The following is a 25,012-nucleotide window of genomic DNA, read 5'->3' as shown; positions in this document are numbered from 1 at the left end:
TAACTATGCTATAGATATTAGAATATTTCCATGTTATCAAGACAGTATCACTATTGAGAAAAATGATTTGGTGTTAGATGTAACATCTAAAGGTTATGTCTGTAATTGTTCTGATAACAGCTTTTTCTTTATTATGGAGTTCAACATTTCAGCAGTAAGGACTTTGTTTCTGTTTTTGTTTTTTCTCCAGTCTCTTTTGCATTTGCCATGACCTAAGTCCAAATGTGTTTGTGAATATTGGGAACTGTCCATTGGGTGAATGTAGTAGATGGGAATGTCAGCTTAGGACCATGATTTCTATTATTTCCCTGCATAGAGATAGAGAAAATGATAAAGTATGCTTCTATCTATACTCGCCTTGCTGTGGATACCTTTTTATGTAAATGTTTATCCCTTTGCTTTACATGTCCTCCATCATTTTTACTGATATCAAAGAAAGGGACAATGGGAATATGAAAATTTGCTGTGCTCCATCTCTAGTTGAACCTAATTGTCTGCCTTCTCTTAGTCTACAGTGGAATCACTGAATGATAATGAAGAAAGTTATGACCACAAATTTCAATGGGTGCTCAACACTACATCAGAGCAGTCTCACACTGTTGCTCTCCAGCTGTACAAAATGACTACGCCTTCATGTCTCTCAAACTTTAACACTCCCCTTCATCCTTGCCCCACTTCCAGAGTCTAACCTTTCATTCACAGTGAAAAGAAAAGTACTCATTTTCCTACTATCAATAATTTCCAAGCTTTCCAACATCTGTACTTACATTGTGATAGAAGCAGAAACACATTTTGGAAGAAATCAAAAGCTAGTCAATACGTAGTTGCCATCCCTTTCCAGCTTCTCAAAGACTTTGCCTCTTCTCTTGCATTATCATTGCCTTTTTTTTTTTTTTTTTGCCAGATTGGTTTTTTTGGCCTTAACATGCTCTTATCTCTTTTCTTTAAAAATTTTCTCTTAATTATCTCACATTCCCCTTCAGCTATTGCCTTATTTGTCTGCTGCTTTCATAATGAGAATCCTCAGAAGAGTTGTTGATAGATGCTATCTCCATTTTCTTGCCATCCTTCTTATTAACCTTATTATCACCTTATTATCCTTATTATCCAACCCCAATCTGCTTTTCAACCCATTTCCTCTGAAACTTTTAATCAAAGTCACCAGCGACATTTACCAGTTTAGAGGATATTTCTCTGTTAGTACCTTACTAGATTTTTCGACCCGGTTGCATTTAACATAGGCTGTCACTCCTTCTTGAAACACTTTCCTTTCTTGGCATCTATGATATCATATTTGCCTATTTACTCTTACTAATTCTGGTGGGTTTTCAGTAACTATTGTTCGTGTTTCTTGTTCTATCTCCTTCTGAATATTATAATCGAACCCCTTAGTTCTGGCTCTCTTCTCTTCTCTTCATATGCTCTTTCTCTGGGGGATTGTGTCAGTTCCCCATAGCTTTTAATATTTCCCGTAAATTGATGACTCACAAATATATATCAGCAGTCTGATCTTCTACCTCGAGTTCCAGACCCTTGTGTTTGACTGCTATTTTGACAGTATTTTTTTGTTACTGTTGTACATTTTTTTTTTTTTTTTTTTTTTTAAAGACAGAGCCTTACTCTGTCGCCCAGGCTGGAGTGCAGTGGCATGGTCTCAGGTCACTGCAGCCTCCGCCTCCTGGGTTAAAGCAGTTCTCCTGCCTCAGCCTCCCAAGTAGCTGGGATTACAGGTTCCTGCCACCACACCCAGCAAATTTTTGTATTTTTAGTAGAGACGGGGTTTCCCCATGTTAGTCAGGCTGGTCTTGAACTCCTAACCTCAAGCAATCCTCCCACCTCGGCCTCCCAAAATACTGGGATTACAGGCATGAGCCACTGCACCTGGCCTATTGTTGTACATCGTAAATTTACATGTTCAAACTAAAACTTAATGCAGCCTCCTACCCTTCCTGTTCCCTAATTGGCTCCCTCTTGGTCCATTTGCTTTTTTGAATAACCTGTGAGTTATTCTTGATTCCTTCCTTTCCCTCAAGTCCCATGCCAGTTCATCAGCAAGTTCTGTTGCTCCTGTATCTAAACTATATCCTACGTCTTTTCATCTCACCATCATTTCTTGTCTCCTAATTGATCTCCCTGTACCTACTGTTGTTCCGTTATAATGTATTTTCCATGCAGGAGCCAGAATGAGTATTTTAAAATGTTAAATCAGATTATGTAACTTTGCTGTTTAAATCCCTTCAGAGGCTCCTAATTGCATTTAGAAATACAACTACAAAAGAAAAAAAAAAATCAAACTCCTTACTTTGGACCTGTAAGAACTTATATGACCTGCCCTTCCCTATCTCTCTAGCCTCATCTCATTCCATTTTCTCAGTACCTGATGACTGTTACACTCTAGATGTACTACTGGTTTCTTTCGGGTTACCAAAGAATTTCGGTGCCAAATTCTTTCTTACTTTTCTTTCCCTTCCCTTCCCTTCCTTCCCCCTCCCTCTCCACCTCCCCTCCCTCTTCTCCCTCCTCTTCCCTCTCCCAGCCCTCCCCTCCCTCCCTTCCTCCCACTTGCTTGCTTTCTCTCTCTTTCTTTCTCTCTCTCTTTTCTTCCTTCCCTTCCCTCCCCCTCCCTCTCCCCCCTCCCCTTCCCTTTCTCCTTTCCTGTCTTTCCCATCTTTCTTTCTTTCCTATCTTTTCTTTCCTTCTTACACTTTGTTCTTAGTGTTATTCTCTGTATACTTGGGAAGCCCTTGTCCTGGCTTATCACTTGGCCAACTTCCTTTTCCTTGGGTCTCAACTCAAATGTCGTGTAAGACAGATCTTTCATAACTACCCTAGGTAAAGTCCTCTTTCTTTTTTCTTCTTGCTGAAATTTTATTCTCTTTTATATAACCCTGTTATTTTCTGAAAAGCACTTATAAAAATTTATAATTTTTTTCACTTTTGATTGTTTATAACATTTCTTTTACTATAATAAGCTCTCATGAAGGCAGGATATTGTCTATCTTCTTGTCTCTGAGTAAGCATCTTTTTTCCCCAACAATATCCACCCTGTAAAGATACAATTAAAAGTATGATGAGACATTTTGTTGTCTTTAAGCTGATACAGACTAGATAGGATATATTTACCTTTATTTTAGTCTTTAGATTATACTTAGCCCTAGTCATTTACTCTGGCTGTTACCATTAAGTTTCCAAAATTTGGTAACACCTAGAAGAGAAATGCTGCGATTAGCTGTCTAACCATTTATCATTTTGGATCCATTGTTTGCCTTTGACTGTCTAGACCACATAGGACTGAGGAGATAATTTTTCTTAGGTTGTTCTGAAGACATTTTAAGGTAACTTACAGAAATACTTTAAAAAATTGTGTGATTTTATATATATATTTCTGTTTGTCCTTTTCACTCATAGGAGTGTGTGTATAATATATATATACACACACACTCATATATATATATATATATATATATATATGGGTGAATATGGGTATGAAATAAGGGTATGAAAGTAATTAATTGAAGCTGTGAGTGAGTTGAATATACAAAATGAATGCCCTGAAGAATGGTAAATCTGGAGGGGTCACAGTGTTGGCTTTGGAGTTTTGTAGCTAAATTAGGAAGGTAAGTAGACTGAAATGGAATTTAAAATCAGTTGATAGATTTTTTTTTTTTTGCTTTATCCTTTGTATTCTTGAATTTTATTTTAATTCATATGTCAGATCATTTGAAACCATGTTCTATATACCTCGCCCAGAATTTGAAGACATTTTGATTTTTGTATACCTTCTTTTCTTGAACATTTAACAAAAGACTGCTTTTTAAAATGTGATTATAAAATTGTATATTTAAAACTGAGAAAGATACGACCATGAGCTAAGTATAGGTTAAAATGAAACCTTCATAATTTATAAAAAATATTTCAAAATAACTATAAATATTTTCTTCTCTTCTCAGTAAGGCCTTTCAGATGTCTCTTTCAGTTATTTCTTTTTTTTTTTTTTTTTTTTTTTGAGACAGAGTCTTGCTCTGTCGCCCAGGCTGGAGTGCAGTGGCCAGATCTCAGCTCACTGCAAGCTCCGTCTCCCGGGTTTACGCCATTCTCCTGCCTCAGCCTCCCACGTAGCCGGGACTACAGGTGCCCGCCACCTCGCCCAGCTAGTTTTTTTGTATTTTTTAGTAGAGACGGGGTTTCACCGTGTTAGCCAGGATGGTCTCGATCTTCTGACCTCGTGATCCGCCCGTCTCGGCCTCCCAAAGTGCTGGGATTACAGGCTTGAGCCACCGCGCCCGGCTCTTTCAGTTATTTCTTAAGTTAAGCCTGGAAATGTTGTCATTTAGTTCATGATTTGTAATTTATTCTCATGTTAAGAATCTTTTCATAATGAAAGACTATTAAATGAGGCATTTTTCCAAGTGTGTTATTTCATTTTTTTCTTTGGTTTCTTTTTAACCTATTTAAAGAATATGATTTAGAGAAGATGGTAACTTTGAATTGGATGGGGATATTAGTATATATAAAATTCACCTTTAGGGCTCATATTGAGATGTGAATCACTTAAAGCTTCCCTGCCCTGTGTTTTTAATTAAATAGACTACTCAGACCATCAGAATTTTTTTTTTTTTTTTTTTTTTTTTTGAGATGGAGTCTTGCTGTATCACCGGGCTGGAGTGCAGTGGTATGACCTTGGCTCACTGCAACCTCTGCCTCCCGGGTTCAGGCGATTCCCCTGCCTCAGCCTCCCGAGTAGCCAGGACTACACGCGCGTGCCACCATGCCTGGCTAACTTTTTTTGTATTTTAGTAGAGATGGAGTTTCACCATGTTGGCCAGGATGGTCTTGATCTCCTGATCTCGTGATCTGTCCGCCTCGGCCTCCCAAAGTGCTGGGATTACAGGCGTGAGCCACTGCGCCCAACCCAGAATTTTTTAAAGATAGTATATGATGTGGTCTGTGTGTGGATTCCTGCTTATTTAGTCATAAGCAGGAATTACAAATTTATTTTGGCGTATGTAGAATTATTATAGCTAAATTGAGCTCTGTAGAAAAATTGCCGGAGAAGAACTCTGTTGTGCACCATATCAAAGCAAACCTTTCAAAGCCCCATATCCAAATTATAGCTTCCTTAAATGGGATAAAGGTCTAGTCTAGTCTAGTTAGATAGATATAGGCCATTTGTAGGTTAGAAACAAGTGGAGAGGCCAGGTGTGGTGGCTCATGCCTGTAATCCCAGCACTTTAGGAGGCCGAGGTGAGTGGATCACCCGAGGTCAGGAGTTTGAGACCAGCTTGGACAACATGGTGAAACTCCATTTCTACCAAAATAAATTAATTGGGCATGGTGGCACGTGCCTGTAATCCCAGCTACTTGGGAGGCTAAGGCAGGAGAACTGCATGAACCCAGTAGGCAGAGGTTTCAGTGAGCCAAGATCATGCCACTGCACTCTAGCCTGGGTGACAGAGTGAGCCTGTGTCTCAGGGGAAAAAAAAAAAAAAGAAGTGGAAATATTAGGTTGATGGCCATTTTAGGGGGAACCAAAGAAGAGAAGAGAGAAACATGCACAAGGATCATTACCAGGACAAGAAATAGGTTGGGACTAGAAGACAGATTTATAGCAGGCAGATAAAGTATCACCAAATTGATATAAAAATGATCCAGAGTCCAGGACAAAAATACTGTATGTATTGTAGAGGCAGGAACCTCTACGGTTAGAACCAGGTGGACCTTTGTTGGGTCAACTGTAGCTGTTTTTATTGTTCTTCTGTCTCAGAGGAATTAAGCCAGTAGAAGAATAGCCTGTAATCTTTCAGAAGAAAACAAGAATAGGGTTTGTAGTTTGAGGAGATGACAAAGTACAATTTTCCTGTAGCAGTTTGTAATACCTTGTTGAATTTTTGTCATCGTTGTTTTTAAAATTCAATCCAAGGTATTTATTGTATTCAATTTTCAGTTTGGCTCATGTTGACAAAAGCTAATTCTCCAAGCGTTTATCTACATTTACAAATTATGTATGTTTGTGTATATCTTTTTAAAGGGTGTAATATGTGTGTATGTTAACTGCTTTAATATTTCAAGCTGCTAGCAGAACTGTTACTTAGTCTGGTATGTCTCCTTGAATTTTTTAATTCAATACTTGCTTTTCCTACTTAATAGCTATGTGGTGACTTCTCTTCCGAGCCTGATTTTGTTTTTAATCTAAGGAGAAAAAAGCCACCATACAAGCAGCCTTAAAAGCAGATAAATTCTTATTTAAAAAGCACTGGAAACATTGAATAAATGGTTCATGAGATTATCACAACTAAATCTTGATTTTTTTCAAGTTTTAGAGCATCATTACGTGTACTGAGATCTTGCTGTTTGCCACTTCACCAAGTTGGTTCTGGGATGGAGATTTACGTCCTCATAAAACATTTGGTAACTCAGTAGAGAGGGTTGACACTCCAATGAAATTGATGGTATTTTTCTGCTTTTTTAGCAAAATTTGACATATATGGCCTCTCTCTTGTAGATTTCTTTTGAAGTTTAAAGTGACAAACTTTATGGCTATATAATAATGCTTTATTTTATATTGCTAAAAGCATTACTGTTATGCTGACTATAAATAAGGTATCTGTACATACCTGAAAACAAAGCACTGTGCCACTGAGCATCACCATTTGTTTGTCAATGAATACTATCCTATTGGTACTGGATAAGTTTCAAGGAAGAACTAACAGTGAGTGATTATGATATTGTGAGTTGTTAAATCTTAACTACCAATTGGGTAAATGAACAAAATGCTTTATAAATAGAAGCCATGGTAACAAGAAATTAGTACCTGGCATTATTGATTTCTGAAACAGTAAACCAAATTTTTTACTCTTAGTATCTGGAGAGGCTGAAAGTTTATTTGGTAGTTTGTGTAATTTCATGCTAGTGTCAGAAATTCTCTGTGCTCCTACCACCAAATCTAACTATTGACATCTCTGTGCATATTTTGTGCCTCCCTTTGATTATAATTAATGAGGTTTTTATGCACCTATTCAAAACCAATTCCTCCTCTGATACACTGGAACTTAACTCTTTTGGTTTACTCAGGGACATCATTCCTGTGGTTTTCCCTTTTTTTTTAAGCATTATCTTTCTCTCTCCTTCAGTTAAACATTCTCCATCAGAATACAGACATGTATATTAGCTCCCAAACTAAAACCACAAACTTCTATTTATTATTATTATCATTTTTTGGTGGGTCTTGCTCTGTTGCCCAGACTGGAGTGCAATGGTGCAGTCGTGGGTTACTGCAACCTTGACCTCTCTGGCTCAGGCAATCCTCCTACCTCAGCCTCCCAAGGGACCACAGTGTGCATCACTACGCCTGCCTAATTTTGATTTTTTGTGGAAACAGGATCTCACTGTGTTGCCCAGGCTGGTTTCAAACTCCTGAGCTCAAAGTGATCCTCTCACCTTGGTCTCCCAAATTGCCAGGATTGCAGGCGTGAGCCACAGTGCCCTTCCTGCCTTCCCTTGATTCTTTATAACCCCTACAGTGGTTTTCCAATTTATCTGTTCTCCACTAATAGCAAGAGTTGTACAAAGAATATATGTACTTTGTGTCTCTACTTCATCACCTGCCCTTTCTCTTAAACCTGCTGCTGTCAGATTTTGGTCCTTATTATTTAGTTAAAATAGCTCTTGTCGAGGTCATCAATGACTTCCATTGTACAAAATCCAGTGATTAGCCCTTAGTATCTTTTTTAGTATACTGGCAGCATTTGACACAACTGCTTACTCCATCCTTTTTGACACAATTTCATGACTTAGCCTACAGAGCTCTGATCATTCAGTTCTTCAGCTCTCTCTCTCTCTGGCTTTTCCTTGTTACTCTTTCTAGAGGTTCTTTTTCCTCTTAAACATTTGAATGCCTCAAGATTCAGTTCTTAGACCTCTTCTGTGTCATCCCTTACTCTTTAGGGGGCTTAAAGGGACATCCAAATTTATATCTCTGAATTCTAGACTTTTATATTCAGTCCCTACCTAATTTCTCCACTTGGATATCTATTCATTCTTTCCCCCAACACTACTTGTTCCTCCATTGTTCCCTACCTTAATAAATGGTTACTTGTTTTTCCTGTTCCCTAGGCCAAAAACTTTGGGATCACTCTACATCCAAACTATCAGCAAATTCTACTGCCTTTAAAATGTATTGCCCATTCCTATACACTTGCCCCCTGAGCATTTGCACTTGCTCTTTTCTCCACCTGAAACACTCTTCCTCCAGGTATCCATGTGGTTTACTCGCTTATTTCCTTGAAGTGTTTGTTCAAGTGGTGCCTTATGAGAGAAGCTTTCCTGAGTTGCCATATATAAAATAACCCCTGCCCTGCCGTCACTATTCACCACCCCCTTTACCTTACCCTGTCAATTTAATTCATAGCAGTTATCCCCACACGACACAAACACGTATGTTCAGCATCACGTGTGCCTGTGTATTTGCAAATGTCTGTTTTTCTCTCAGAACATTAACTCCTCAAGAATAGGGACTGTTTTGTTCAATATTTTTTTTATCCCAGAGCCTAAAACAATGCCTCATACATAGACGACATTCAGGAAATATCTCTTTGCAGAATTTAGTATTATTTTTCTACTTTTCATCTGTGATCACTTCAGATAAAGGTCAAGGAAATATTGATTATGTAAATATTTTTGAACTTGAAAAAATTTTTAAGAATGACAATTCTAACATGAAATATTTAGCTGAAGAATATATAACTTTCACTTTCTTAGAGCTCTTCTCAATAAATTCCGAGTTGTTTCTAAATGCATAACGTTTTATCATTTTAATTGAATTTTATTTGATTGAAGTTAATGAAGCAACTTAAATTTTTGTGTATAAATCAGATGACTTAACTGATTTTTTTCAATTTTTGTTTCTTTCCTAGTATCATTTTGTTGTATGTTCATTTTGAAATCTTTTGCTTATGGAGGACTTTTTATTTCCATTTGGTTTAATTACTTAAATATTCCTAGAGAAATATATGTATCTAATTCATTGTAGTTAAATAGAAGCATTTGGTTGTGTATGTATGGTTTGTCTCATAATTTAATGACCAGTAATTTCTTCTTTATCAGTAATTTGTTTATAGTATTCCTCTATGAGACATGTGTTTTGTTTATATCCTTCCTCTTTTTAAATGTATAATCAAATTCTTATTATTTTCTATTTTATTACTATCTTTTCACCTTTCTTTTCCTATTTGTGTCAGAATTTTTAAGGGGCCCTGAGATAGCTTTGCTTCGTAAGCGCCTGCAACAACTGAGGCTTAAGAAGGCTGAGCAGCAGAGGCAGCAAGAGCTAGCTGCACATACCCAGCAACAGCCTTCCACTTCTGATCAGTCTTCTCATGAGGGCTCTTCACAGGACCCTCATGCTTCAGGTTATTAATGTCAAGTGTCCTTAAGCAGCTGATAGAATTGTTTTTTAATACTGCTACTGTGTAATAAGGTGCTTCCCTTTTCCCGTTCAAAAAGAGAGCTAATGCGCTTGCAGCTTACCCCTCCCTTCCTTGCATATGGTGGTATTCAACATCACGTGTTAGGGGTACAGATTGGCAGCAGCATTTGCCAGAGAGATGAATATAAAATGATTTTAAAAGTTGTAATATATTTGGAGAGGGGCAAATATTTATTACTTTTAGAGCTGATGAGCTCTTTTTGAATAATTAGTGAATTTAGAGCCTGCATCAATTTTTCTATTGAAAGTTCTCGTATGCTGAAATGAATCTATGCTTTATGGCTCCTAGCTCTTCTTCTTCTTCCTCTTTGAATATTAGCCAATATCCCTAAAACCTAGTAATGCTAGATTTTAGAATTATAGTATTATTTGGCCATACTAGCATGCTAACTAAATTATTTCCTTCTGTCGTTATTTGAAAAATTTCAATATTTGCTTTCTTATTCCTCTATACATAATCAAAAAATCAACATATTTAGGGCAGCAACAGTACTCCACAGTCTCATGTTCTTAGTATGCTATAAAACTGTGATAACACAGTAAAAATTGTCACTCTTTTTTTCTCACTGAGTGTTTTAATGCCCTGTCATCTTATGACCAGAAAGTTCATGATGCTTAATAAACATTTGTTAAAAGAATTAATGAAAGATGTATTAATAGCACAAAATAATTTGTCAACTTAGTTATTTCAAGATGGGTAATAGATACTGTAAATCCTGTAGTATTATATGAATATTATAGTAGGTGTAGTAAGTTATTTAGGAACAAGAATGTCTAGGTTCTCATACTAATGAGTTTATAATGCTTTGTTTGATATGCTTTGTTCTGCTACCCTAAAGAGTGATGAGTTTGGGCTTTGAGAGTTCTAATTTGATTATTTGGAACTAATTTATATATTGGTAGAATTGGACAACCTCCACTTTATAATTATCTTTTCTAGTAAGTGCTATGATAACAAAAGCATGTTTTATAATATGTGGTAAAATTAAATAAATTTAAGTCATTGTAATATAGATATGATGTTTGGGATAAATCATAAACTTGATTTTTAATTTAGCATTATATTAGTGGAGTATCAGGCAGAGGCCTCTGATTTTTTTTTTTTCCTATGGGGAAATATTTTCCTATACTTTAACAATTAACAAGAAAATTTGATCAGATTACAATAATGACATTTAATAAAATATTTTGATTTTTTTTACTGTATATAAACCTCTAGCAAACATATTTTGAAGGTTAAAAAATCATGAAACCTAAAAATAAATAAAAAGAAAAATAAAATGTCCCTACGTATATAATTATTTTTAAAATACTAAAATTTAGCTGATTACAACTTAGTATTAAAATGATCTTGAGTATAAAACAAAACTGTCTAACAGGAAAGAAGTATACATTGTAGATATTGGAAAAATATTTTGAGATTCACTAATCTTTTGTAACTAGTTCACGAATTTAAATTGAAGCAAGCCCTTTTTAGAATCAGAAAGCTTTAGAGTGAGTGTATGGTTTCTGTGAAGTTAGATGCTGTCTTTCCAACGCTAAGTGTTACTCTATTTAAATATCTAGTTTGGCAACAATAGAAAGTAAATTTATGAAATTCAACAGGAGGATAGATTTTAATTGAGTAATAATTACAAAATTTTATCTTATACGTAATAATTAAATGCAATTTTGTATATGGACATTAATTGATTCATTCTTTTATGATAGATGTTACTGTCTAGCCATACAGAAAGCACCAAAATTAACCTCCTAGATGTTAATTTATTAATAATAGAAGAATATGCATTTATCATATGTAAGAAGCATAGTTTTCCATTATACTTTGGAGTATCAGTTAGTGGTGATAGTGCCAGTAAAACATATTTCTGTTGTCTTCTCACCTATATAAGTGTTTTAGCTGTAAGATGTTCAAAGGAAACATTACTATGATTTGGAAACCAAGAAATTTTTAAAAGTATAGAAAGAATTTTTGAATTACATTGTTTGGTAGCCATTTTATTCTCTTTTCAAAATATATAGAACTCATGGAAATATTTTGTGAAATCGGTAAACCTAATTTCTTTAGGAAAGTGAGATCAAACCTTGAAACCACTTTGTAGAAATAATCACCTACATTTTTAGTGGGATCAACTGGGAAGGGGCCTGATGCTGGTTTAGGATAATCCCAGATGGAATATTATCTATTTAGTTGCTGATATTTCTTGGCAGTTGAAGACTAAAACACCATTCTAAGGCACCAAATGATACCACCTTAAGTTTCAAACTGTTTAAAATGAGCTATATAAAATAGGTGTTAGAAGATGTTAAACAGTGGTTTTTTATTTCGTTTTGATTGTTCACTCTTTGCCATCAGTCTTATGTGGAAGTTCCAACATAAATTTTATATACTTAGACAAGTATATAAAAGACTTAGAAAGTATATAAAAGTAGCACTGTTGGGACTTAAACATGAAACAAGATAAGGAGCGACTACCCACCTGCTTGCTCCTCCTGCTATCCCTAAAGCTCCCCTGCTACCTTTTTCCTCTGAAGCCCAGTTTGCAAATCAGTGCTTTAAAAGAATTTTTGACACCTATAAATGATAATTCTTTAGAACTAATTTCCAAAATATATGATTTTTAAAAATTAGAATATATTATTTAAAAATATTTTTACTTAAGTTAGTTTTTTTTAAAGTATATCTTTTCTAGACTAATAGGAAATACACCACAACTCATTTAGGAAATACACCATAACTTGTTTTCTAGACTTTTAGGAAATATACAGTAACTTGTAAAATCCTTAACAATTTTTTTTTTAACCAAAAAGAAATGAATTTGCCTTTATCACATCAGTGCCAGGGAATTAGATTGGCTGAACTCTTGTCCCTGGCTCTATGACTAGATGACCTTGGGCAGGTCATTTGGCTGCTTTATGCCTCAGTTTCCCAATTATTGATTTATTTAGTGTAGCTTGCTGTAATTTACAGAGACCATGTAAGGATGGGTTACACAATGCAGTATATATAAAGTTATCTACCTAAGGGAGAGAGCAGTACACATAATAATATACTATCTTCTTTTTTTTTTTTTTTTTGAGATGGAGTCTCGCTCTGTCGTCCAGACTGGAGTGCAGTGGTGCTATCTCGGCTCACTGCAACCTCCACCTCCTTGGTTCAAGTAATTCCCCTGCCTCAGCCTCCCGAGTAGCTGGGATTACAGGCACTTGCCACTATGCCCGGCTAATGTTTTGTATTTTTAGTAGAGATGGGGTTTCACCGTGTCAGCCAGGATGGTCTCGATCTCCTGACCTTGTGATCCACCCGCCTCAGCCTCCCAAAGTGCTGGGATTACAGGCGTGAACCACCACGCCCAGCCAATAATGTACTATCTTAATTGTAGTATGTTGTTTACTACTTTAAAATGTCCTCATATAAAGGCCCCATAAGGTTGATAGCATTCAGGGTTTTGAATGAGCTATATGTACATTTATCAGATGAATGCCCCAAACAGGTGTGGCAGAGGCATTCAGCATATGGCTGATTTTAAGCCCAACTCTTTTTTTCCATTTCAGGTCCCCTGAAGTCATGGGTTGCTGGCTCCTGCTCAGAGTGACAGCACCCTGTGGAGTCTGCTGGTACTGACCTAACCACCACAGAGCCCCACTGGAGCATGGAGCCAGCCTAGAGAGGGTCAGGTAGGAACTGTTTTTTCACTTTATGGCACGGTTTTACCAATTGGAAAAAAGTAATTTTTATACCCCAAAAGGGTATAAAACATTGGTGATTGTTTTTGAAAAAGGGCTTTTTAAAACTGAGCCATATTGGAAAAAATCAGCACTTACCCGATCCTGTGCAAGCAGGCTCTATACAACATCAGATTTCCCAGTGTCCATAATGACAGTCACATGGAAGCACCTCTCAGACGGATGCATTGGATCTATGTGTTTGATGTTTATAAATAGTTAATAAATTAGATATGATGTTAGTCTAGTTCTGCCAGCACTCCTTAACTACCTTGAATGACAGAGTCCAAAGCAAAACAGGGATGAGTCTTTTGGAACTTTAAACATAACAATATGCTCCAGATGTTTCAGAACAGCTTTGTACCTACCATTACTTTTCATTCAATATCATATGTCTGAAAAATAGTCAAGTAATGAGTAAATGACCCATTCCTATGTGCTGTCTAAATATTTTACATGATATTACATCTTCAGAAGAACACTATGTAGTGGATATTGTGATTATCCTCATTTTACAGATGGAGAAACTGAGACTTAGACAAGTTAAATGACTTGCCCAGGGTTACAATATTACTGAGTAGAAAAACCACATTTGAACCCAGGAAGCGTGGCTGAAGAATCTTTGTGATTTACCTGTTAGACTATAATTGTCTCATTTTTCTACAGTTGAGAAAATTCTGGTGTCAGGGGGCTAAAGAATTTTCTCAAGACCAAACCACACATTTTTTGGAACTACATGAGACATGCTGAGCTTAGTACTGAATGAGCTTTTGCTTAAAGTTTATCTTTACCTTAAAAAAATTTACAATGCTAAACACTTCAAATAAGCTGACCAACCATATTACATGTTACAATAAACTACCATTGGACCATATATTCAGGTTTTGATTTTGTAATTGTATTCTCTAGAAGGTATTTCCCAGCGAGGTAGAGTAGAATATGCCAATAACTGAAGCAGTCAGCTTAAACTAGTAATTACTTTTTTAAATATTAGCTATTCTAGTGGTTATTATGTTAATATTTGAAAGTATTTATGTAAGATAGGAGTTATAGGTATTGTATTTATGAATAGTGGTTAAAAAAACATGTCACTTAAAATGTTCATGTGATAGGAAAGTAATCCTTCCCAAAGGAGTTGTGTGTTCCCAGGATTACAAATAGAATGAAAGCAGTGAACAGGAAGGATTTCTTCACAAAATTAATCTTCAAGATGGGAGGAACAGCAAATGCCTCAGAAATACACAATATCTATGGCATACTAAAACCAAAAAGGAAACCCTTTTAGTTTAATACTTTGTCTTAACATAGCTTTAATATTTTAAATACTTCAAGAGTTTGAAAATACAGTTTTGTAGAGATGGCAGCATTCTAGATCCTTCATTAATAGTTTTTTTTTTTTCCCGTGACTTGCTCTTTCTTAAATTTTATTAAAAATAAGATGCATTTTATCTCAACAAGATTTGTACATTTCATGGTATTTTTTAGAAAAATTAAATATTTGAAGATAAAATTTATTGGAGAGTTTATAATTTTCTTACAGCTCTTAATTGTTAAATGAGGGCGCAATGAAATGTATAACAAATCCAAATGGATGAAAAATATTTTTCACAGATTTTTAGGAGAGTTTTCCAGTATTTATTTCTCTGTAAGTCACATTTTTCTTGTTTTTTTTAAAGAGTTTAATTTTTTTTCCTAAAGACCAATTTATCTGTTCTTTAAAAACAACATAGATGGTAGTGTTGAATCCAACTGTGAAACATAAATGAGAAGTCATCTTAAAGTAAAGCATGACTAGATTAGGGAACTGATTGGAATGCTATCGTTCCCACTTTCTTTTTTGTGTACTATAGATTTGTTTAACTGTTCTGATGAAAAAGAGGTGATAAGTAGGATAAGTAAAAGCTATTATTCAAATAATGATCATGTTTTGTCCAAATCTAGTAAGAGAAAAATACGTGAACAAACTGGTGATACTAGAAGATGGAAGATTTAAAGTTGATTCAAATGGTACCACTAGCAGGATTCAGACTTTTAAATGTACAAATGCAAGCAATCAAATCCTATAAAATCAATGTGAATCCAGGATATATTGGAAAACTCTTAGCTATTCAGCTAAGGACAATCTTAAAATACCTACTTTTTTGGTGAAAAATGCCATTATGAGCAGAAACTGGTGTTGGCCAAAAGTGTTTTGTTAACATTTGCTAAGAACTAGAGCACAGGATATTAGAAACTGGGAATTATACTTACTGGTTAGGGAGAGTTGTGCTTATTACCTATGTTTCTCTTTTACTGTAGCCCTGTTGGAACACAGAATGGGCCACCTCCTTCTGTTCCCCAGTGTCTTGCTTAGGTTTCTAGATCCCCAGGGTGATTAGAGAGTGAGGAGAAGCTTGGGCCTAAAAAAAGTTGCTAATTATTGTCAGAATCAAGTTTAGAATTAAAACTTACTAACTTCTGATGAGTGCTTTTTCCATTTTATTATGCTGCCTGCCTTAATACCAGTGTTTTTCAAACAGTAGAAACCACTTATAAAATAAATTCTTACATAGAAACCCAGCGTATTAAAAAGATAAGAACAAAGCTGTTCTATTTGAAGCCAAGGTAGAAAGTGTAAAGCCCAGATCATTAAGCCTTCTCCTTGTCTCCCTTTTCCTTTCCCCACCAGGTAACTCTAAAGAAACTTGAGCCTTTACATAGTATAGTTTTAATATGCACAATATACTGTAGAGTTTTTAAAGTCATGCACGTTTCTGTAATGGTAATTACCTTATTGAATATTTTTCCTATAAACCATTTTCTCTGTATAAATCTTGATGTTAGCTCCTTGTTCAGCCCACAGTAAAACAAACAACATCTCTCAAAGTATAGTGAGCATTTCATTTCATGCTTCGAATCCTCCAAGGCAGGATGAAAACCATCTTAAGGAGCTGGAGAGGGAGTTTGAGAAGGGCAAGGAGTCTTGTGTGTAGTGAACTAGATACCCCATTTCTAATTTATCTACCTTGCACCTTGTGCCTCTGCTGTATGAATTTGATAAAAGATGTATGCATGGAAATAGAAGAATAGTTTCTCAAGTCATTCTCAAAGTTACTAAATGCTTGTCTGGAATAACATCTTAAGCACATGGCCCTGCTTACTCACTGCTTGGGAATCACACCACATTACTTACTTCTATTCCCCAGCCTTATACATTTGTTTCTTAAGCTTAGAGATGATCATGACATTGCTGTGCAGTTTTCTGCTGCTTACTTTTAAGTTGAAATCTCATTTTTGTTTCAGATTCTCCTTCTTCTGTGGTTAACAAACAGCTCGGATCCATGTCACTTGATGAGCAACAGGGTGCGTGCAACAGGAGATGCGCTATGCCCATCCATCCATAGCTTTATTGCAATGCATAAACTAAGCTTTCTCACACCTTTCATAGCATTTCATTTTGATTATGGTCTTACAGTCAGTATTTTGTGGACTAAATTACAGTAGGTGGTATTGTACACAAAAGGTCTTTTTGGCCTACACAAATTATTTTCTACGTAAGTTAATTTCTACCTTTGGCCCTTGATGCCAACTTTGAACTCTCTCCCTATAACAAAATTGTAATGGACATAAACTATATCCATTTTTAAAATTCTAGGTATCTGTCATAAAATTGTGTAGAACTTTGGGTGTGAGGTTAACACTACCTTGTTGCTTATGTAGGATAAGTTATTTAAACACAGTAATATTCTATATTACTAGATTGCTTTAGTAATGATTCTTGGTTTTATGTCTCACTTATCTGATAGCCAGATTCCTGATAGCTTTAACTAAAGAACATGGTTACAAACCCAGAGGTAAGCTCAAAAGCTATCAATCAGAAGCTCCCATTTCCACTTGTACTTTTCAATGTGGGAAAGGTATAAAATCAATCTCCAAGCCTTGAATAGAGCCTCATGAAATAAACAGGTTACTTATTTATCAGGCTTTATTACTAGCAGATCAAATACAGCACAGAGAAGGATTAGTACAGGAAGACATTCTGACATGAAGGGACATCTGAAAAGGTTGGAGATAGGAAGACTATTTAAAAACTAAAAAGGCTATTTAGTGTTAGCGCAAATGTTTTACTGTCTCACCTCAGATTTAATGAAGTATTTTAAATATATTGTGACAAAGTATGATAAGTAATGGTAGTTAAGTCTTTAAGAATAACTTAACACAATATTCACTTTCTCTATTTAAAAAGGCAGATTGCTGGATGTGGTAGCATACCCCTGTAATCCCAGCTACTTGGGAAGCTGGGGCGGGAGGATCGCTTGAGCCCGGAAGTTTGAGACCAGCCTGGTCAATATAGTGAGACCCCGTCTCTTAAAAAAAAATAATAATAATAATTAGCTGGGTGTGGTGGTGCATGCCTGTAGTCCCAGCTAATAGGGAGGCTGAGGTAGGAGGATTGCTTGAGCACAGGAGTTCAAGGATCCAGTGAGCTGTGATTGTACCACTGCACTCCAGCCTGGGTGACAGAGTGAGACCCCCATCTCTTTAAAAAAAAAAAAAAAAAAAAAAGCTAAATGATTGCACTTATATATTTTACAAATGTTCCTTTCAAAAACATTTTTTTAAAATTAGCACTAAAGCCATAAGATTTGGTTGACTGAAAGTTTACATTTTAGATGACTCATATGTCAATAGTAATGCAGACATTAAATATTGCTGTAGAACTTATTTGGTGTAAATAGATCTAATTTAAACTATAGTCTTAGAGAAATATTCAGAAACTCATTTTAAAGTGAATTAGAAAACTTCTTTTGTACTTACGATCTTAAATTATTCCTTATGGGGCCAGGCGCAGTGACTCACACCTGTATTCCCAGCACTTTTGGAGGCTGAGGCAGGCAGATCACCTGAGGTCAGGAGTTCGAGACTAACCTGGCCAACATGGTGAAACCCTGTCTCTACTAAAAACAGAAATTAGCGGGACGTGGTGGACCACGCCTGTATTCCCAGCTACTCAGGAGGCTGAGGCAGGAGAATCGCTTGAACCTGAGAGGTGGAGGTTACAGTGAGCCAAGGTTATGCCACTGCACTCCAGCTTGGGCAGCAGAGTGAGACTCTGTATCAAAAAAAAAAAAGAAAAATTATTCCTTATGAACCTGAGACGAATTTCTGATCTTAAATTACTCCTTATGGACTTGAGATGACCTGTATTACTATAAGGTTTTCTGTTCTTGAGAAAGAATAAATGAATTGGTAAATTAATTTGCAAACTAAGGAATTAAGCATGTTTTATTTTATATGTTTATTACAGAGATATTAACAACGAAGAATAATTAAGGCAAAACACAACTGTAGCATACTTATACTAGACTACCGTTTATAACTACTATATAATTAAAGGATTTTTTTTCTAAGGATATATGGATATAAATAATATATCACTATCAGAGATTTTATAGCCAGATTTATATTCTAGTTGATCACATACAATAATTTTCATAGTGTTGAATATTATATTCAATTTAAGTTGATAATTTACATATGATGTGGGATATGAGAGGAAGAGAAAAATTATGATTAACTCCCAGATTTTTTACATCATTGCCTGGGTATGGTAAATGGTAAGGCTATTTACTAGTGTTGAGTAGCTTGGAAGTAGAAATCAGGTGGTTCTTTATCTTTTTGGCTATGTAAAGTATGATATGCATTTTAGTCATGTAAGTAGAGGTGCTATGTAAGAAGTTAGTATTGAGTGGCTTTGGCAGAAGCTGCACCGTAGTAGACTATCAGAAATGTAGCTTTGTATTAAGACCTCTGAGCAGAAATATTCTAATGGTAGAAAATATATCTAATTAATTAAATCCTGAGTTTTTACATACCTTTTTGTTCATCAGCATTATAACTTTTAAAGTACTAAGAACTTCACATTTCAGGCTCCCATTACCTAAAGATAACTTCTAAAAGTGAGTAGAGACTGCCACCACCATTTGTCTTTCCTAGACTAATGGAATAATCCCTTTACTAGTCTTCTCACATCCACTCAGGCTATAGTCTATTCTCTACCAGCAGCCACAATGAAACTTTAAGATGTAAATATAATCATGTGATTCATCTGCCTAAAACATTGTAATTGCTTCCCATAGCCTTTCAAAAGAACCGAAACCCATACCTTGGCTTACAAAACCTACATGACTTGATTTCTATATCTCTAATTTCGTCTCAGGCCACTATCCCATCATTCACTAAGCTCTTGCCAAATAGACTTACTTTCATTTCTTTTAACACTCTAACCTCCTTTCCCTTTCAGATCCCTTGTACATGCTGTTCACTCTACCAAAACTACTTTTTTGTTGAGCAACTTCTCATTTTTTAAACTCACTGAAATATTACTGTCTCAAAAATAATATAAGTTCACAGTCTCTAGTAGGTCTCCTCTTTTTCTTCCTTTGTGACTTGTTATTTTTCTTCATTGCATTTGTCAAATTTGTAATCATACAGTTATTTAGGGGATTGTTTAGTATCTACCTTTCTGCATATTCTCTAAATACTTTCATTTACTATAATTTCCTCTATGACTAAAATCATATGTTAGGTAGTAAATAATATTTGTTAAATGAGTGAGTAAATTAGTTCTTTAAGCAATTAATTATTTAATAGCTGCAGGGATTACTTCAGCTTGGGAGAAATGTGATCAGATTTACATATTGGAAAGATCATTTTGGCAACATTACAAATGATTGATTGGAAGGAGTAAGATTGAAAATTCCAAGAACATGTAAGAGGCCATTGTTATAGTCCACCTAAGAGATTATGAGGCATCCAACCTAAGGCAATAGTGGTGAGAAGTGGGAATGAACAGATTTTAAAAATAGTTGAAAGGTTGAATTCATGGGACTTTGAGACTGATAAGTTAGGAATGAATGAGAGTATGATATCCAGGTGTCTTGATAGGGTGATAATGAACCGTCAGCCAAGATAGAGATTTTAGGAGGAACAGCTGATTTGAGGGGAGAAGAAAGTATGTGAGATTTTTTTAAATGTTAAGTTTGAAGTGTCTTTGGCTATCCACATGGAGAAATCTCATAGATGGCTATATGATGCTGGAAGTCACCAAAGTAGTCTGAGGTAGAGTAAAGATAAGGAATCATCAGTTTATAGATAGCAGTTGAAACCATGGGAGTGGATGAGATTGTCTAGAAAAAGAGGATATTGTGAGAAGAGTGGAGTCTGTACTACAGGGGCAAGTAGAGAAAAAGATCTAGCTAATGAGACCAAACAGGAATGATCAGAGAAGTATGTAGGGCAGAAAGAATGCCATATGCAAAGCCAGGAGAAAAGAAGTGCAAGGAGGGACAGGTTAGTAATGCCTTGTGAAGCAATGATACCAACTCCCAAAAGGTCTGATAAATCATTTTTTAAATTTGGCCACGTGATTGCTTTGACATTTTAGTCTGAGATATGATGTAGTGGAAGCAGAAGCCAGATAGTAGTGGTTTGAGGAGAACATTTTGGGGGCAAAAGGTAGAGACTTTGGTATGTCTCTTTTCATAAGCTCAATTAAGAATTGAAAGATAGAGCAAGGATAATGTCAGGTATAGGTGGTGGTAGGTTCAAAACTGAGCATGTTTATAGAGTAAATAGATTGTTTGTTCAAGTTGTAAGGGAGAGTGGATTTCCCCAGATACACTTTACAAATTTTCAAAATTATTTTCAAATTTTTTTGAAAATTTTTTCAAAATTTTAACCTTTACCAAGATTCTTGTTCTCAGTTTTACCATAGAGAATGGAAAAAGTAGTACATTTAATAAGTTTCCTTTTTGAATTTATCTCTAATGATTATTTAAGCATATTTAAATTTTTTTTCATACTTTTAATGAAACATGAATGCTTTTTAAAAATTGATAGTTCAGTTTTATATTTATGTCGCAAAATATTTCTTCACCATCTTCCAGGTGCCCAAGTGATTTTGTATGTTGTTTAATTTAATTTTCCATAGCATTTTCATAGATTTATTTGGAAGGATTACCAAGGACAAAAATGTTACTGATAAAATTTTTAAAAATTTTAATGGACTTGCTTACTGAAGAAAATTTTTTCTTTGAATAATTGTATACACAGTACTTTGCTCGTTGAGTGCAACTAGTGTCTTTGCTTATTTATCCTGAATTTTTAACAAAGTCACAGTTTGACAGAAGTTTATTTAGCCTGAATCTTTATTCATTAATGCAGCTCCATGGTTGTCTTAATAGTTTTACTTTTTTTTAAGAAATGAAATTGTAGGGAAATAAATGTATAACATGCACATTGTTATTAATTGTATCCTGTTATAATAATTTCCAGTGTTCTCCAAATTTGGAGTTGTGTGTAAACGCATTGATGGCCTTTCTGTGCTAATTATGCCTAAAGTGAAATTCTGTTTGAATAAGCACAATAATGTCCATCATGCATCTTGTTTAGTTTGAACAATATATTTTAATGGGTAGTTTTAGTTTTCCTTTTTATCTCTATTATAAGAGGAAAAATTCTTTTCTGACATATTTCTCTTATCTTGTTTATATTATTAAAACTTACAAAATTTTCCTCTTAAAAGTATGTAGGCCAGCAATTTCCCCCTTATTTTATTTTAAAAAATAACAACAGCAAAAAGAATCTATAATTGTTCTTTTGAGAACAGTTAACTTTTGAGAGGATACAAGAAAGTTGTTTTGTCTGAGTTTTAGGTTTTGGCCATGATTGAAACAAGTTGCTTTCTCTTCCTTACAGTGATTCCATTAAGTGGAAGTTGACAGTGCCATCAAATTTGAAACTTATGTCTGTAGGCAATTGTGCATCTGAAGGCACTAATTTTCTGTTCTAGATTTAAAGAAATATAAACACTAATTTGTAGGTATGAAAACTATAAATGTTAATTTTCCACTATGTATCATTTTATATAAACTGACTATCTTTGATGTTTGTAAAACATTCATCTATAGGAGACTAGTGGATAATCAAAAACCAGGGAAACAGATTTTACTAATTCTACTAAGATAGATTGAGAAATGGAAAAGTTGGATCTGCCATGCATTAAATATGTATTACCTTAAGATTATATACTGTCACCAAATTGAAATTTCATTTTAGTACTATTATCTAATATTGTTTTAAACTTATATTGACAATTCTAATTTTTATTAAATATCTAGTGATTGAAGCTTGCTCTATTAATAAGAATATAAGTTCAATATTCACCACACTGGAATACATCTGTAAATAGTATATTTTAAATTATTGTGAAATAGTAAGTTAGTGAAATAAAATTTCATTCTAAATTCTTTGTATTCCTTAGAACTAGTTATCACTTAGTTATCTGGAATGAAGTAACTGATTTCTTCCTATCCTCAACTACTAGGTCTTGATTGTTCCAGTTAATGATATATTTGATCTTTTGGAAGTTAAACCCTATTTAATTTTTGTTGCATATGCTTATTTGTTCTACCCTTCTGCTGATCAAACCTGTATCTCCAGTTTGTTTTTTAACTTAGAATTGTCTATCATAAAAATAACTGACATTTATTGAGTTTTTTGTGACTAGCACTATGTTAAGAATTTAACATGCATCATCTAATTTGTGCTAATAATGAGGTGAATTATCTTAATTTTACTAATGAAGAAACTAAGACTCCGAGAAATATGTAAAGATGAGTGAAATAAGTGGTGGAGCCATGTTTGTATGTCTATACTTCATTAATTCAACTGATATGTAAATGCCTACCTACCTTGTGGCAAGTACTGGGATAGGTACTAGGGTGCATGAATGAATAACACTACTGTCTTCTGTACTGGGAGCATTGAGTTGATTAATAATAACAACAGCAACAACAACATAGACCGTTAATACTACATTTTCTTTGTACCAAACATTGCTTGGAGCAAATTTTTTATATGTTAATTTACTTAATCCTTACCACAACCATTACTGTTATTACCCCCATTTTTCAGATGAGGGAACTGAGGCAAAGCGTGGTTAAGAAACACGTCTAAGGTTGCACACAGCTAGTAAGCATTAGAAATGTATCTCAAACCCAGGCGGTCTGGCTCTGGCATCAGTGATCATAACCACTTGCTTTGCCTGATCTAACAGTAAAGATGGATGAAAAATTAAATAGAAGTGTGATGAGTGTTATGAAAGGAAGGGGAAATAGCAGAGTACAATGTGGAACATAGGAGAGTGGGCCTTTATTCCCTCCGGTTGAGGGTCAAATAAGGCATTCCTGAGGAAGAGACATTAAGCTGAGATCTGGAAGGTGAGCCTGAATAAGTTAGGTGAAGGAGCATGAGTAGAGGGAAGTGTGAATAGCATGTGCAGAGCCTCAGATGCCACATACAGGATGATTAGGAGAATCCCACTATGCAGGACAAAGTGACTTTTTGGACATTTTAGGTTTGGCAATTTTATTTTAAGAACAGAGGGAAGCTAATGAAGTGTTTAAATTAGGGAGTATGACTATGGCCTGATACTCTGAATGGAGTATGGAGAATTGATTAGAGACTAAATCACTTAGGAAGTTCTCCTGGTAACAGAGATTTTGATCTGGTGATAAAAGTAAGGTAGGAGAGATGTGAAGAGATTCAAGAAATATTTAGGATGTAGAATAAACAGGACTTGGTGGTAGATTGAATGAGACAGGATTGAGGAGGAATCTAGAGTGTAAGTTGCAGTAACAACTTCAGAATTTTCTTATGAAGATAGTTTAGTAATAAATAGCAGTCTGGAGAGGGCAGGACTTGTGTCTTAAATCTTTTGTAAAACAAATACACTGTTTTTACTTAGGTTATACATTTATTTGTGGTGCTTTGTGGGAGGTACTGATGGAGATTAACAGGTGACTTTTTCAGCCACTGCAAGAGTAGCTCATATTTTGATTGAGCACAACTAAGTGGATGGTTATTTTCTTAAACAGGTAACCCTGGAAAAGAGATAAAGCATGGGCAGGGACTTGTAGGGGTAGGTGATCATGAACTCAGTTTTGAATATATTGAGTTTGAGTTATCTGTATGAGATACTCAAGGTGAAAATCGGTTGGGTAGTTGATTATGTAGATATATGGAGCTCAGAAAAGATATCCGAGCTCAAGAAAGAAATTTGGGAGATTTTTTGCATACAAATGTTAAGAAGCCATGAAGTAGATGGAATTAACTAGGATGAAAGTAGAAAGATGAGGACAGAGTAAGAGAGCTAACACATCTCAAGAAAAATCAGAAAAATGATAAAATTAAAAGATTTTGCCAGCAAAGAGCTGGTAAAGGAGATAGAGAAGGAGCAACTAGAGAGGTGGATGGCGGCATAGAACAGCGTGGTGTCTTGTGATCAAAAGAAATTTTCAAATACGAGAGTGTTGTCTGCTGGAGTCCTGCTGAAAGGTCAAGTAAATTGGCTCCAAAAAAATTATCCCCTAAGTTAGTCAATGTGGAGATTGAGCCCCATTCGTAGAACACTTTCACTAGAGTGACAGAGACAGAGGTCAGATTTTAGAGCAGGAGATGAAAAAATGGAAATGAGAAGAAAAGCAATTCAAAACAATAAGCTAGGAGGACAGTAACTGGAAGGGGACGTGGTTAAAGGGAGTGTTCTCCTAAGCTGTCTACCTCATTTGTTTTCATCTGGAAGTCACATTTTAACTTGTTAATTTATCTACAAAATGAGAGTGTTATTTATGATAGGCAGATTTGATTTTTTTTTTTTTTTTCCGGTAAAGGAGAGTATACCCAAGGAAACAGTCATGAAAGGAAATACTGGAAAAGGATTTTGGCAGGGCTCACGTGCCACATGGCGTGGGCATATTT

At 35.2% G+C, this 25,012-nt stretch overlaps 1 protein-coding gene across 11 annotated transcripts in view; it reads left to right on the top strand.

Moving 5' to 3' along the window:
• Window positions 1-25,012, top strand: part of DCAF6 (DDB1 and CUL4 associated factor 6) — a 141,409-nt gene that overhangs the window by 74,058 nt on the left and 42,339 nt on the right. For 5 of the 11 annotated variants that reach the window (XM_050768300.1, XM_050768238.1, XM_050768289.1 and 2 more), the window contains exons 11-12: window positions 9,237-9,407; window positions 16,493-16,552. The exons of 3 other annotated variants lie outside the window; for them this stretch is intronic. In XM_050768300.1, the coding sequence (XP_050624257.1) occupies window positions 9,237-9,407; window positions 16,493-16,552 (231 nt within the window). The remainder of the gene's footprint in view (window positions 1-9,236; window positions 9,408-16,492; window positions 16,553-25,012) is intronic. 3 more of the 11 variants (XM_050768308.1, XM_050768256.1, XM_050768251.1) reach the window with 1 other exon arrangement.

This window comes from Macaca thibetana, chromosome 1, assembly GCF_024542745.1.
Source record: "Macaca thibetana thibetana isolate TM-01 chromosome 1, ASM2454274v1, whole genome shotgun sequence".
NCBI classification, from domain to species: domain Eukaryota; kingdom Metazoa; phylum Chordata; class Mammalia; order Primates; family Cercopithecidae; genus Macaca; species Macaca thibetana.
This window is presented reverse-complemented; position numbering and strand designations above follow the sequence as displayed.